The sequence below is a fragment of the Pagrus pagrus genome, assembly GCF_965226575.1.
Source record: "Pagrus pagrus genome assembly, chromosome: 6".
Classification (NCBI taxonomy): Eukaryota; Metazoa; Chordata; class Actinopteri; order Spariformes; family Sparidae; genus Pagrus; species Pagrus pagrus.
Genome location: NC_140190.1, coordinates 17,647,581 through 17,663,645, shown reverse-complemented (window position 1 = coordinate 17,663,645; position 16,065 = coordinate 17,647,581). Strand labels below are relative to the sequence as shown.

Sequence of the window (16,065 nt, the reverse complement as noted above, 5' to 3'; positions counted from 1 at the left end):
TCTGAACACGATAGACGGCAGGTACACATGCACACACGTGCACACAAACAGGCACACTGCCCGAACGCCTTCCCCGCACCTCATTTATTCTCATTTTGAGTCTCCCCTCTCGCAGTCGCTGCCGAGTGAGGGGCAGAGAGCAGTGATCACAGAGGAGGCGAGGAGATGTCTGAGGGAGGAGATGGAGGGAAGGAGGGGGGAGAAAAGAGAGGAGAGAGAATGACAGCGCACGCCGAGGATCGTTCTCTTCTCTTCTCTGGCATCAGAAGTGCTAATCCAGGCGGCAGAGGTGCAGACCACCGCTCACACCTGCCTGCTCCTCTCCATCTTGTTAGGGGCCAGATGGGGGAGAAAGTGACTTCCTGCTGTACTTCCACCACAGGGCTCGTTCCTTCACATTAATACCTTTACTGCTCGGCTCCATTTGTTACACACACTCAAGACACACACTCAGGGGGAGCCCGGGGCTGTGAATGATGGCCATATGCAGAACTGCGCTCATCTATAACCCCCTGTGGCTGGAACAAAGTACAGTAGACTCCTTGAGTGTTGAAACCAAGGTTAACATTCAGAAGTGGTGCAGTGCAGTGAGATTCAGCGGCTCTGCATAGAAGTCCGCCCAGCCGGGGCCGTAAAGGTTAGTGGAGTGGGTTTATGGGTAGAAGGTCACTGGTTTAAATTTAAATGTGTACGCGTGAGTAGAAATCTGGCAGTTAAGGTGAACCAGCAACTTTCTGCCCACAGTGAGACGTCATGTGACCGCTCCGCAGCCAACAGCAGCCAGGGGTCACTGCTCGGCTCCCAGGTGTGAAAGTGTGTTGATATGTGAACGTGAAACAAAGCAGAGCTTGGAAAAGCATGCACGCTCAGCACAACCTTTCCCCCTGATAAATAGAGGTAAAAAAACAAGATAGCTGATGGGGTGGATCAAAGTAGAAAACACTGGAGGACTCACACTCAGGCACACCAAACCAACATCGGCTTACCATTAAAATTCAAACAGGGCGAGCCAAGGGTATGGAGAGTGATGCACAATGATCAGTGCGTGTGTGTGTGTGTTTTGGCCATGAAACAAAATAATGGAAGATTATTCTTTTCCATTACACAGGATGCAACGTTTCCTAGTTAGTTTGTTGATTACCCTTTTGTGCTTGTCGAAGAAAGACGAAAGCATGGTGACCTCTGCATGAATAAACAAGCATCACCTTGAATTAGCTTCATATCCAGCATTTTATGTGTGTGCGTGAGCGCGCGCAAAGCTACAAATTAAGTCACTGCGACAAATGACACCACGGTTATGATGAGATGTAAGCGTGGATCACGTATGTTTGGATTATACTTGAAACTTGATTGTCACAGTGAGTAGTGTTTGGTAGGACCCAAGAGCGAACAACGAGGGAGTTGAGTGCAAGGGGGTTTATTTATACTTCACAAGGTATGTGCAGGTGAAGGTGGAGAGAAACTCCGGCTGGAGACTCCGTCGGAGAGGAGGGAGGAGGAGGACAGGTTGCTCACGGTGGCACTGGTAGCGTGGCATGTGGAGGCTCAGGTGAGCACAGGGCGAGGCTGTTGGCTTCAGAGGTGCGGAGAGCTGGGTTACTGGGAGCGGAGCCGTTGGTAGCTGGGAAACGCAGGTGATCGCTGGAGGCAGAACAAAGGAAAGTTAGATCTCTGAGAGAAAACACAGAGTAGAAGCTCTATGAAGCGACTTAGCAGGAGCCATATACCACGTCGAGCTGACGAAATCATCTGGCAGAAGGTAGAGTGAAGAACTGGGCTTTTCAGCAGGCGCTGGTTGCCAATCTGCTGCAGGTGTGTGTGTGCGTCAGCAACTCCGGTGAGGGGAAACCCAGCCCAGGCTCTCAGTGCACAACAGAAAGCAAAAACACAGAAACATAAAAATGCATAAGCACAAAACAGCATTATTACCTGGGTGTATATATGTGTAGCCTAAATAACTGTACACTACATGTTCTATGTATGTGTGGCATGAAGGAGTTTACAAACTCTCATTTCCTTATGCAACCCTGTGTTGACAAATAAGCTACGTTGAGACTTGAACCTATTTTTCTTCATCTGTTATATTTCCAGCAGATTGGACGCCTCACAGCAGGCAGAAAGACTTTGCTCAGGTCAGAAAAGTTATTTTGAGTAAATGCTTTGAGGCATGTAAACGCACATATTCTGATGACTTTATGTAGCGTTCTTGTGATCAGTTAAGTTTGACGATTTCAATCAAATTGAAGAAACACTGGCCATGTCACCACCAGACACTGTTAAAGTTTGAAATCAGAATATTTGAAAGATGACAGTGTCGGACGAAGTCACGCAGGAAGGTCTACATTAGGATTGCAGATAATGTTTTCAAAGTGGATCTGTTAAATGTTTAGTCTAGCTCATGTTGCTTCTCCTGTCCAACACAGTGGTTGAGAAACTTTTTAGTTTTTTCATTCATAGCAATTTGTTTATTCATCCATGTACACCCACCAGCACCCACTGCAGGACCCACTGGTCCAACCAACAGTCCAACACCCAATTACACTGACAGTAAAACCCAGCATATTACAGAAGCTGAAACCTTGTTTTGCTCGATAAATGACTTGAACAACAGCTTTTTGAATTTTAAAATATGCTTTCGATTATTTTACGACAATCTATTGATGAATTAGCATATCATCATTTCATTACTGGTCCAAAATCAGGTCCAATGAACGGTAGGAGAAAAAAATCGATTTCATTAAAACTTAATCCTCCAATTATGTCACTTACTTGAAAGCATAGTCGAAATCAAATATGGCCACCAGGTGAAATAATAAATAAACAAGCAACAGCCAGAATGACATTTTAATCATTTTGCACCCTGCCTGAGAAGTTGACTCATTAGCAGAATATATTCCAGTTAAATCTTTAGTCTGCTTTGCTCTGAACATGTGAATGTGTTGCAGAGAAGCAGAAACGTGTGTGTTCAGTAAATAACCCGAGCCAGTGGGACAGGCTGAGTGAAGAGCGTCCAGGCTCCTCAGTGTGCATGTGTTTATCTGTTGGTTTATGTGTCAGTTACAGGCAGGACCCCTGCTGAGAGCAAAGATGTTGTAAACGAGGCGCCACAGATAATGTATTGCAGCGGGTGTCATTGAAGGCGTCCCTTTGAGAATACACATAAAAACACACACACACACACACACACACACACGTACAAATGTCAGGACACAGAGGCAGGTGTGAGGCCTGAAAAACCAATATAACACAGCACTGAACATATGTGAACATGCTATACAAGCACATACAGTAGAGTGCATGCTGCCATTACACACATACGGTTGGTAGAGAGACACATAATCCACACACACACACACACACACACACACACACACACACACACACACACACACACACACACTTTTTCATACACAGGCAGTATTTGTCTGATAAGAAAGGTCACTTTTGTCATTTGAAAGCACACAACCCACTGCAGGCTCCACTTTTAAAGCTTTACCAGAGAGGAAAAGGAGGCCAGCCGTGCCTCTGGACACCTCACTCAGGCAGTCATAATTACAGAACAAATCACACTGCTCTTTTCTCTCCATGTTATTTGAAATAGTGGATTAAGAGCAAAAAAAAAAAAGCAGATTTTTGAAGCACTGCCATCTGGATTCGCGCGAGTGTGCCTGCTTCGTTATCTCATCTGAACCATCCACCTCTCACACGGCCCCCCAGACGCTTTTTTTAGTCTCCGAGCCGGAGAGGTCGGCTCAGGGCCCTGAAACTGGGTCATCTGGGTGTTGGTTTTTGGAAAAAAAAATAATAATAAAGGCTGGACACTGGCTGCAAAGCTGCCTGGACGCACCGCAGGTAGGGGAGAAAGGGATGGAGCAATTGATGGTGCCGAGGAGAGTGACGAGTGGAAAGGTCAGGACGGAACAGCGCAGCCCCGTTGCTGTGGGAGATATTTTTGGATAGCACGCCGGGGTCGCAGTGCCAGACTATCAGCCTCTGCTCTGCCGCGGCCAAGGCGGAGGGCCGGCAAGCCTCAAGGTCACGCCCCGCACCTCTTCTGCTGACAGAAAGAGCGAGGGAGGGAGGAAGGGAGAAGGGGTGGAAAGGTCGCAAGAAGCTGGACGCCATGCTGCTGTTCCAGGTCTAAATAAAACCGGCTTCATTCTTCGTAGATGTGCACACACACAAACACACACGCACACACACACACACATCATTGCAGGGCAGCTTTCGGGTCAAGATGGAACAAGGATGTGCTGCTGGGTGTACACTCTCATTTCTGAGGCGAGTGACAGTTCAGGAGTGTCACCTGTCCGCAGGGGCCTCTGGTGGGAAATGTGATACCGCTCAGATGCTGACCCACATGCCCCCAGAGCTGCTCAAGTAATGGATATCAGGTGGACAGGAAGTTTCAAGAAGCCATTAGAGTTTGACAGCACTTAAACTCAATGTTTATAATTAGTTACGCTTGATTTTGCCTATTTATTTGTTTCACAGCTCCTACTTCCATTGATACTATCTCAGGTAATTAATTGTTTGAAAAATAACTGGCATTTCTTTGACGTGCCATCAAAGAGCTGCTGGATGAATTGTAATGTAACTATCTGCATTTTTGAAATGAGATGAAGTTCCCAACCCCTGGATCAGTACCGGGACTTTAGAGCATTTGATATACATATATACATACATAATTATGTACCGCTTTTTTTTTAAATTTCGGTGTTTTGTTTATTTTTGTACCTGCTTGTAATCCTCCATCACTCATGCTCAACTCTTGTAGTCTGCCTGCGTAGTTTGTTTGATTGTTTACTAATTTTAAATAGTTTGTGCTTTCTTATTGTATGTCTGTGTTGTATTTTTATGTTCAGGACCCCAGGAAGACTAGAGGCACGTCCATGTGCTTCTAATGGGGATCCTTAAATAAATATAAACATAAATCTGCTGCAACATACAACATGACGCAACATACAACATGACGTGACAACATACACTTGTTTTTAATCTGTACATTTTTATTTGCTTGCTCTTGTTTTTGTTAACTTTAAAAAAGAAATTTAAATCTGCAACTATTTTTAATTTTGCTGTTTCTTTTTATTGTATTTTAAATATATTCTAAAAATGTTAATGTCTCAATTTTTCAATTTTAATGCATTTCTATGTCTCTGTAAAGCACTTTAAATTGTAGTGTATCTGAATGGTCCTTTATAAATACACTTGCCTTACCTATAAGTTTGTCGGCTATTACAGACTTTTTGTAGTAAATACTTTGTAGAGCTGCTAAATAATCCTTTAAGTAATTTTTTAAAGCAAAAATGTCAAACTTTTGCTGCTCATCTTTGTCATTTATGATAGTAAATGAAGACTTTGGGGTTTTTTCACTGTTAGTTGGAAAAGCAATTTGAAGACATTTTCACAACTTTTCAAACACTAAATGATTAAGTGTGAAAAAATTAGATGATTAATCAATAAGATAATCATTAGCTGCAGTCTTATTGGCTTGAACCTGGCTCAGTCTGTGCTGCATTTTCTCTCATCTCTGTTGTAGATCAATTAATGAAATTCAATAAAAGGCTAATAAAATCAGTCAATGTTTTAATATTGATTTTAATATTTATATCAATTTAATAATAAAATTCAATTTATGAGAAGTGATAAAAAACACGGTGGTTAAATTGCAGATTATTCTTCATTTATACGACCTATGTTTATTTGATGCTGTGTTTTCCATATATACGTGTGCTGCCTACCGACCTTAACCTGCACCCAACTATGGAGATTTAAGTAAGGCTCTACTGAGGGGCAACATTAAGTAATTGGGGAACAGACTTTGACACGACACGGACACACATCTTACATCGTGTCAGAGACGGGAACAGAGATGTGATTAAGAGTGGGCCCTGAAGATTTTCCGATTTTCAAATAGAGCCATGACATTTTTAATTTTGGGAATGGCTGGTTTAGGCAAATATAACAATAACATCCCTGGCTCAGCTCCAGCCAAAGTACTTTGTTTCTCTCCGTCCCTTTTTCCTGTCTGTTACACTATGATCTGTCCTTTTCAAACCTTTTTTTACAAAAACTTTTTTTTAAAAGAAAAGACGCCAATCTGTATTTTTTTATTTCATCACAAAAAATGTCAGACCAAATAGTTTAATTTCATGTGTGCCTTGCGTTTCATACATTATCTTTTCTTTCTTTCTTTCTTTCTTTCTTTCTTTCTTTCTTTCTTTCCATTTATTTTCTTACTGTGTGTTGCAGCTCATTTGTGTGAAAAACATATAAAATCGTCAATTTGAAAACAGCCTACAGTGATTTCACAAATGACAAAAGGAAGAAAATTGTTTGTTTAAACATTTTTATTGCTATGTAAAATTAAAAATCTCATACCTCCGATGAAAAAGTACTACTTTTAAATAACACAAGTAAAATCAGGCAAAATAAAAATATTTGGCATTGTGAATGGATGTTCAGTGGACTTCATTTGAGCAGATTTAGCACATGTTATAAAATGCATTGCACTGTACTGTTATTGTACAGTCTGCTGACAGACTACCAACTTTAAAAGTCTACTCACTCTATCATCCCATGGGTTACTACACAGAAAATAAACTACTAAACATATAACACTGCGTTTCTCCCTATAAACATTTAATACTGTATTTAACTGAGGTCCTACAGTAGTTTGACGACATATTAACCTTAAATAAAATCCAACTGAACACATGTAGTAGATGTGTCTTATTATTGGCACATCTTACATCCCTGGTGGGGGGAAAAAGGTGCAGCTGTTACACTGCAGTACATTTGAGCTGATGAGCCGAGTCATTCATCGTGCTGCAACAATCTCTAAGAAGCGATGCACCACGTCCTTATCATCCTGAACGCATCCGACAAATCTACAAGTGAAGTGTCTTCTTCTGAGTGCAGCCGACACAAAGACACAATAATTAATGACAACACAAAACTTCAAGTATATTCCAAACGCAGCTCTTCTGTCTAACCTCTACATCTGAGTGACGGGCTAAAATCTAAGCATGCAAACACTACTTGTAATGTGCACCCGCTTTCTCTCTCTGTGACAAGCTGCAAAGTGCATATTACAAGCCGGGTGCTCTCTGAGACTTAATGTTTGGCTCTTTACGCTGCGGCGTCGGACTCGGCTCGTTCTCTACGAGGCAAAGAGGCTTGGCTTAGCTACACTGACATTCTAAACACTGTGTCGCTTAATAGTGCTGGGCTCAATATCACACCGGTAAAACATTAAGCGTTAGCATTCAGAAGTTAAACATGTTTGAGTTCTCCGGGCACCACCTCTCTTCTGTAAAAACTAGAACTTAAAGTGACCGTTAAAACTTATATAAACGTAAAGCTTCTCAAATATAAGTTATGAAATAAATTAAAATCAGAAATAAAATAACTGATTACAGCCAGCAAAAATAAGCTTTTTGTTGTTTTTTTTGTTTACATCCACTTTCTCAAACAAGGGATAGCTTTGTTCATATCATTCCATATCTGCATTCTGCATCAGCATTCACTGCATTCATGGAATACCTTACAAAATAAGTAAGTACATAAATAAATAATCCTTGCATTGTTTAGTATTTGTTATTCTTTCCTTTTACAGTACCATGACTTGTAACTGTACAGTGAGTTGGTATAATACAGCAATTACAATGAGAAAAGAGGGGTACACCCATTGTCTGGTGTTATTTGGGTTAAAGGTAGGGGTCGAGGGTACGGATGGTCTGCTGGTCTACGCAGGTCCAAACTAATCTAAACAAGGCCCTTTAGCAATCCCAAATCACCCGGCCTGTCTTTGTCGGTCTTCCACAGGGGGTTTGGCCAAGGTTGAGGCTTTATCCGGCGTCCAGAGCTGCCCCCCTAATCCGGATCCATACCGGAATTGCTTAGATCGGAGTTTGGCTGGGTGAGAGTCAGGGGAGGGGAGGTGTCGAGGTCAAAAGGCGAGGTGTCATAAGCCAGGGTTGCCACGGTGACCTCAGAAGTGGCCCATCCTGGCGGCGAAAAGGCTGCGCGAGCGTGGCATGGCCGAGGAGATGCGGCCAAAGCTGGACGAAGGCCACTTCATGATGAACTGGGAGGTCACTGGCAGCAGATACCTGGACAGACGGACAAGAGCGAGGGATGGAGGGATTAGGGGGGAAAGGATGAACATAATGAGAGGATTAGATATGCAAAGGTCACAATTTAGAGGTCATCGCAGCATGAGTGCTCAGCACTGAGAACACATATTGCCCACTTTTCATATATTGACTCTACCATTTATGGCCATCTCCGTTTGCACATTTCATCTTTAATAAAGTCCTGGTGATTTCAAGATGTTATGACATCACCCTCCCCTTGAAAACGAGTCTGTGTGTAGTGCTGCAACTAATGATTATTTTAATTGTCAATTAATGTGCAGGGGAATTATAATTCCCCACAGAATAAGGCTAACGACTTAAAAAGACTTGTTTTATCAGACCAACAACACAAATACATTCAATCAAGTGTCATTTAAGAAGGACAGCATTAAATCCTCATATTTGAGAAGATAGAAACAGCAAATGTTTGACATTTTTGTTTAAAAAAAAAACGAGTAAAGTGATATTTGAATAGAAAATGGACTCATTTTCTGTCAATTGACCATTAAAATTAATCATTGCAGCTATAAATTTGCTGTATGCACCAAATCTGAAATGCCATACACATCCGTTTAATTAGGTTATACTGTATATACAGATTTTGATGTATCTGCTCAAGGAGTTAATTTTGGGCCTTATACCTCTCAGGAAAACGATTGACCCTTAAATTTTTAGTATCATGAACATAAAATCCTCACCTATCATTCCGAGGCATAGACGTCAGAATCTGTCTAAGACTTTTCTATGACACCTTCCACCGAGACAGAGCAGTGAGGCAGCTCCTGCTAACAGCGTTCCAGTACCTGAGAATGAGACCAGCGTCAGGTTCAGATAAGAGTCAGGAGGGGCTGAACCCTGCTCCCATCTTCCTTAGTTACTGGAAATGAGTCAGATATGGTTGTCAGAGCAATGTCAGATGAGATGATCAAATCCTGGACAAGGTTAACTGAAGGTTATGCAAATGTCGAGGGGGTACTGTTCAGAAGACATGAGACAGGGAAATTTGAATTCTCCCAGACTGATCAGTTGGAAGAATGACTTACATTTATGGGCTTTCACAGCACACGTTATGTGACCTTCTTGCCACATCCGCAGGAAGGATCTTTAGCTAATAAAAAATACATCTAATACTCGTTTAGTTAAACGAGTACAATGGTCAAAAGAAATAGTCCCTGTGGAAGTGTTTAAGATGTGACAATCTAATCAAAAGGGAGCCACTGGGGCTGAGGATTACAGAGTGAAGAAATAATATCTTCTTTTAAGCTGGTGCAGAGATAGCATACTTTTTCTCCTCTGACAGCTCTCTCTCCTTGTGAAATAGCCCTTGAACAAATTAGCAGAGCGGCTTCTTCTAAAGTCGACCGGAAAAGAGAAAAAAAAAGGCGCATGTCGCTGAGGGCGTCCGCTTCAACACAGCCCGAAACCCAGGAGAGTTACGAGGGATTCAAATTAACTTCATTTAGTCCAAAGAGAGTGTCCTTGAAACAGCTTCAAGTGGGCCGTAGGTATCCCTCCAGCACATCTTCTTCTTCTTCGACTCTGACTGGACTCGGTGAGGGCTCAGTCCGGCGCTTCTTCTTAAAGTCCTCCGATCAAACCCCAGAGAACAGGCGGGCAGGATCTACTTTGCTTCAAGTCATTCACATTTTCTTCTTGTGCAGTTCAAGGTGACATTTAGTGGTTTCATACTGTGATTTTATGACATCCTTGGATTCATTTCTCATGTTTCTCTTCTCCAACCTCTTCTATGAGATACACCACACGTCCATTGGTATTCTGCTCATGGACTTGCAGTGCGGTTTCTCCCTTTCTCCCCTCCATTTCCATAAGGTTTTCACTGAAAACCCCAAGCCAGGCATGGAAATGGCAGAAAAAAATGGAAAGAAAATCAAATATTGAACATTCATTGGGGCCCGAGTGTGTTCTTCAGAGATCCTATGCTATTCACTTTGAGAATATTCTGCTCATAGAAAGAATCACCGTGGTGGTAGTGGCAAGGGGTTGGGTAAGTGGGAGTGGGGGTGGTGGTGGGGAGGCTTCTCGCGTCCAAGCGGCCGCTGTCTCTGCAGGCTATATTTAATTGGACCCTCATTCGGCATCTTCCAGGTTCGTCCTCCTTTTGATCATGAAGAAGGTCTTGGCAACAGCGTGCATGCTTGAAAGCCAGAGGGAGGCTTGTTCATGCACTTGTGCTTTGCTTCAATCCATCAGTTGACGGGGAGACAGAAAGATACTCTCCTGCTCTGTTCCTCACATGCAAAGCTACAATCCACCACTATTCTTACTGACAGGCCTTCCACGCTACTCCTAAGTCCTCCATCGAGATGCAACTGCCACAGCGAATTAAGAGGAGGCCAGACGAGACGAAATGCCATGACTAAGGATGGAGGGGGGAGACTGCCGCGATAGCTGACGCAATCCTAAACCAAGAGGTACAAAGAGGCTTGAAGGTTATCTGCAGCCCACATTCGGCTCAACACCCCAATTAACCCTAATTACTGCACACTTTTCAGACAGATGAAAGTTAATAGAATCTGAAACTTTTGTCATCATGGGGAAATTGTCTTTGGGTAGTGACAGTAATTCCAGGCTTAACAAGAAAGTCATTAGTGGAGCTATTTGGCTACTTCCTCTCATCTGCCCACACAGACTGAAGGACTTTTCTCAGACCCATGAGACTGTTGACACACCTGATCAGAGCACTCCACAGAGGAAGGATGCTTGAACAAGAGCGGGCAGGTGTGGTCAACAACGGAGACCCCGAGGAGCTTGACTAACAGACCCACTTTGATGTGTGCCAACGGCTGCCAAGAGCTCTGCGAGTGTGTGTTATGAGAGTGTGTGTACATGCACATGAGACAGTGTGGAGCCAAATTTGCCGGCATATATGATCTCTGATTTCCATGTGTGAAATAGTTGAAGTAGTGAGAATGGGGACATCTGCCGGCCTGGGCTCCCAGACAATCAGTTTGTATGTTTGAATTAGGTATTGAACTGGAAAAGCGGAACCAGCTGGTGCATCACGATATTTCACAATTAAAAGAAATCATCTAATTGAAAATCGATTCTTGACCCACTATTTCACTGGTGTTTTTTATCCAACATTCAGTTTAGTTCAGAAAAATTGTGATATTGACTTGATTTAATAAACCTAATTAGTTTTAATTATTAAATTATTATTTACAAGTTTGACTGAAGGATAAGTTCACATTGTTTTCACCCATTTCAAAACAATTCTCTCATGACCATCTGTACTGTCAAACCCTCTGGACGTGTTTCCACCCGTGTCTGTTTGTTTGTTGGTTGGTTTGTCAGCAAAAACTACTGAACCGATTTTCATGAAACTTGGATGGAGGATGGGTCTCGGCCCAGAATACACTTTTGGCATGGATCCAGATGAAGGGACAGATCCAGGAATTTTTTTCTCACTATGTTTAACATTGAGAGATTTGGGCATTTTTTAACACTTTTGTTAATTTCTTAGGGAATAATTCATGGATCAAGGTGTATTAAGGTGGCTGGTATGTATGAGTGAGTACAAATTGATGTGGATCCAAATCCAAATCCAGATAGAGTGGATTTAAACGTGCAATATCTAAGAATTATGGTTGAAAACATTCAAGACTTTACTAAAACTATCGACAAATGTGAAGGAACAACAGTTCTGACGTTACAATGTATATGTATTGTGTCAAAGTATATTTAGCACGCTAATCAGCTCCATCCTGGTCCAATACTATTAGCAGTGTAAATACCAACACTTTCCCGCTATGTTGAGGTCACAGTCTGGACTGCTAACTGCTCGGCTAACTGAGCTAATAAGCTAACAGCAACTACAGTTAGCAGCAGTTAGAGGTTACTCTGATGATATGCTGCTCCCAATTTGTTCTGAGTATGAGTTCAACAGGTAGCCGGCTCTTTCATTTTGCGCCTTTAAATATGTTTTATTTCATATTGGATCACTGAGAACCATTCTAGTTACTCATGTCCCTACAAAGATGATTCTAATGTAAGAGATGGAGAACTACTGTATATGCAAAATTCATTGTAATCCATGATGTGGCTTCAGCAGACTGAGTTGGGCAAGTCAAGCTGGCATCTTCCAGGGCTACTCTTTTTAGTATGATATTACCTCTCTGTGTTCCCCCAGACGATGGAAAGACAGTATTAAGAATTCTTTATTAGGGGAACAAATACTGTGGATTTTGTCCAACATCTCAAACACTGGAAGTGTTTGAAAGGGATCTCACAGGCAGTACGGACAACCAGAGAACGGTTTGAATGTACATATGGGCATAAGGGCTGAGCGACACGTCCTTAAAATAATATTGACATATTTTTAGGCCATATCCCAAAAGGCGATATGTATCTATTTCATTTTGAAAATGCTCGGACTAGGAGACAAAATCAAATATCACAACATTTTCGACCAAATACCTCAACATCAATATTGCAACAATATTTTAGGAATCGCAATTGTTGCGTTCTCACAATATTAACACGATGAGATATCTGAGAGATAATCATCAGTGATATGGATGTAATGACTAGGTGGGTAAAGGCAAGTGTTAGAACAAGTACAACATCACTTTACTATAATGCAGCCTTTAAAACCAGGAGAGGACAACACTTATGTCATATCACGATACAAAACCCGAAATCTAACACGATATAAAGTCTCATACAACAACAACAACGATATAATTCTGATTATTGCCCAACTATAACGATCATGCAAGTATTGATTCAAAACAGGCTAAAAAAAGTGTGGACCTGTCCTTTTGAATGTACTTGGCCGGAGAGAAATAGTTTGGGGTTAGCTGAGGTTGAAACACTGAGGCGAGACAGATGATTTTTGCATAACAGTCGCATGATATGTGCATGCACACGCGCACGTGCACACACGCATGGTTTACCCTCTCATAGAAAGCTTCCGCACCAATGAGAGAATAATCCTAATTGCTTCTCAGCTATCTGAGGAGGAGGCGGGCTGTGACTGCTCCCTGCATGCCTGATGGAGAGATGTGAACCGTTTTGTGTTGTGAAACTGCAAACCACACGATGCAAAGCCGAGCCATTTTCTGTCTTCTTGAGACAAGAAGAAGAGAGCGGTGCTTGGGTTGATCATGGTGCTGATGGCGTGCAGGTGAGGCGCTCCGATCCCACTGAGGCCACTCGTATTGAAAATGCACTCAGGGTAAGATGCTCTTGAGAAAAGCATTGAGTGAAAGGCGTAGTTTAGCATGTGGTAGCGAGGGTGATTGGCTGGTTATGTACAGCAATCTGGTTGCCGGTGGTTGCAGTGTTGACAAACAGTGCTCCAAACAGTCTTAATATGCTTCCTTCTCCCATCTCCTTCATTTTCAATACGCTGTTTACAGTTTTGGGCCGAAACATATCTCACTGTCATGTTGGGTAAGTCAATCAAAACATCATCATTTGAATTTTAGTGAGGGAAAGGAGAGGAGACCATGCTAGACTGTTAGGGTGAGCCAAAGCAACCATCAGTGGGCAGGTGGGACCAAGCCTTAGTTGCAGCTGTGAGGTGGTGGGAGCAGCGGAAAGCAGGGAAGAGGGACGGTGCTGGAAGATGGGAGGGGTTTAGCAGAACTAAACCGAGCAAAGACCTGCGTCGAGGGGCGAAGAGACGGAGGAAGAGGAGGAAGAAGCGGCAGCGACAGCAGCAGGGGTGGAGCCATGGGTAGAGGCTGGTCCAGCAGCGAATGGTAAGCTTTTTTACACAGACATATATAGACACAGAAGAAATAAGGAGAGACAGACCAATGCATGCTTAAATGGACTCTTAAGGATGACTACTGCAAAGATATGTATACACCAGTGTGTCATTTTGTGCATGCTTGAGTTATTAAATCCAATTACAGTTAAATCCTCACATAGTCCACTGATAAATTCATATTCGTGATTCTTTCCTCAAAACAAATATGCTCAAATTAAAACAATGAATAGCAACAAGTTGGAATAAGTAGCTCTAAAACTGTACACATAGTTTTCTTTTTAACAGCTGAGGTTATTATACTGTAGGCGCAAAGTGATAGCCTGTTAAAATATGCGCAAGAGTTATGAATCATGTAAAGCGAGGCCCCAGGAAAAAAGGAGCTCTCTCTCTCGTAAGGTCATTTGCTGCACAGGCTCATCTGGGCTCTAATTGAATTAAGCAGGCCTCGGGGGGCCCCGGGCTAACCTGAGCGCTAATCTGTGGGCCATTATTTCCTGTTAACAGCACACTCCTTCTCCTCCTCTCCTCTCCTCACCATCCCTCCCCACCTCCCTCGCTCACTGTCTGCCAGCCCAAAGCATATGTGCTTTTTAAAAGTTCGCTCACTCCCAACCTGAGCTGCTGTCTCCTGCGGGGATCAACCTTAAAAATAGAATCAGGCTGATTTCTTTCTCCCTTTTTTTTTTTTTTCGGTTTGTTTGTTTGTTTTATCAGGGTTGTGTGATGAAGATGATGGCTCTAAGGCTCAGTGGAGGGGAGAGACAGGAAATGTTTTCTGAGAGGGGTTTAATGATGATAGCTGTTGAAGATTTTCAAATCAAAGTTTTCTTGTCTGTATGTCAAAGTGTGTTTATTCTTTATTCTTTTTTACTCAATTTAGGTCCCTTTTTTCTAAAGGGAGTGTTCACAAAGTTTATTCGGAGGCTTCTCTGTGGGTTCAGACTGCTTCAACAAACTGAGCTTTCACCAGTTTCCATTTAGACCTAAAAGACCAAGACACCAAAATAGATACTGCGAACACCAAGGATGTCTCCTGGTTAATCTCAGCTTCAATGTCCTGATGGGCTTATTTTATTGCACCTGATATGGAGTCTACACTGTGTTTTTTGATACTGTTATGGCAATATACTGTATATGATTAGGCCTATCATGATAAATACATTTTTAACCTCTTAACATCTTATCTACTCATTGATGTATTCACATGACACCGATAATTTCTGTAGACCTTGATACTTCTGATATTGTTGTGTTTACATGCATGTTTGTTTACGTAATAATGTCACCAAAATTTTAGCCAACATGATTTTCCCACAGCGCGGTGTTTTTGATGACCTGAGAATGAGACTCAAAAATCAACTATCTTTCTTCAGAATCGCTTTAAGAGCCTATATAACATAGTATTGCCTTGGTTGTCTACCTTGCAGGCACACTGGCTTGGCTTTTTGTTTCGCTCTCCCAGCAGCGTTATGCGCTTTCTTATATATGTTTCTTATATATGTTTTTTATAAAGTCGCAAAAAAAAAAACACCTCATGTTTAGGGTTTTTTCTTTAACTGTGCATATGACGATAAACACTTTGACAGGCCTTCATTTACATGAGGCACTACTTTGATCTGTAATCCTGGACATAAACATTAATTGCATAGCATTAATTGTGAATATTACCTTATAACTTATGGTTATCCACAAAATCTGTTACCCTCACTGTTTGGGATTTCCTTAAACCGTTTTATGTTTTCTTTTCAGGCGTTTAGATTAGGGGTAGACCGATTCAGCATATTTCCGATTATTGTTTTTTTTACATCAGATTGCTGATAAGATAAACTTATTTAACAATATGTTAATTTGGCTCTGATGCAGCATCCTCTTCCACAATGTCTCATCCACAACACTATCTGATTGGTTACACACCACAGTCAATAGCCTATAAACATTTAAAAATCTGAATCTGCAAAGTTAACTAAAAATGATCAAATAAATGTAGTGGAGAGGATGCAGAAAATGGAAATACTCAAGTTAACTGATTGTTCAAAATTTTGACACAGAGATTTATTTTTGCTGCAAATGAATATTGGTCCCAAATATCAAATTAAATGTCCTTGATTTCAAATAATCAGTACCGGTTTCAGCCCTGAAAAAGCCATATCGGTCGACCCCTCATTCAGATTCATGCTCAAACAAAGA

The 16,065-nt window shown here is 41.9% G+C and overlaps 1 protein-coding gene across 3 annotated transcripts in view; it reads right to left on the bottom strand.

The window, feature by feature from the left end:
* Positions 1 to 6,335: 6,335 nt before the first annotated feature.
* The window catches only part of ttll7 (tubulin tyrosine ligase-like family, member 7), a 78,022-nt gene continuing 68,292 nt past the window's right edge, over positions 6,336 to 16,065 (bottom strand). Inside the window, exons 21-23 of one of the 3 annotated variants that reach the window (XM_084355779.1) lie at positions 13,769 to 13,872; positions 8,840 to 8,944; positions 8,018 to 8,117 (exon numbers count right to left, since the gene is read on the bottom strand). In XM_084355779.1, the coding sequence (XP_084211905.1) occupies positions 8,862 to 8,944; positions 13,769 to 13,872 (187 nt within the window). In that variant the 3' untranslated portion in view covers positions 8,018 to 8,117; positions 8,840 to 8,861. Of the gene's footprint in view, positions 8,118 to 8,839; positions 8,945 to 13,768; positions 13,873 to 16,065 lie in introns of all 3 variants that reach the window. The other 2 variants (XM_084355781.1, XM_084355780.1) reach the window with 2 other exon arrangements.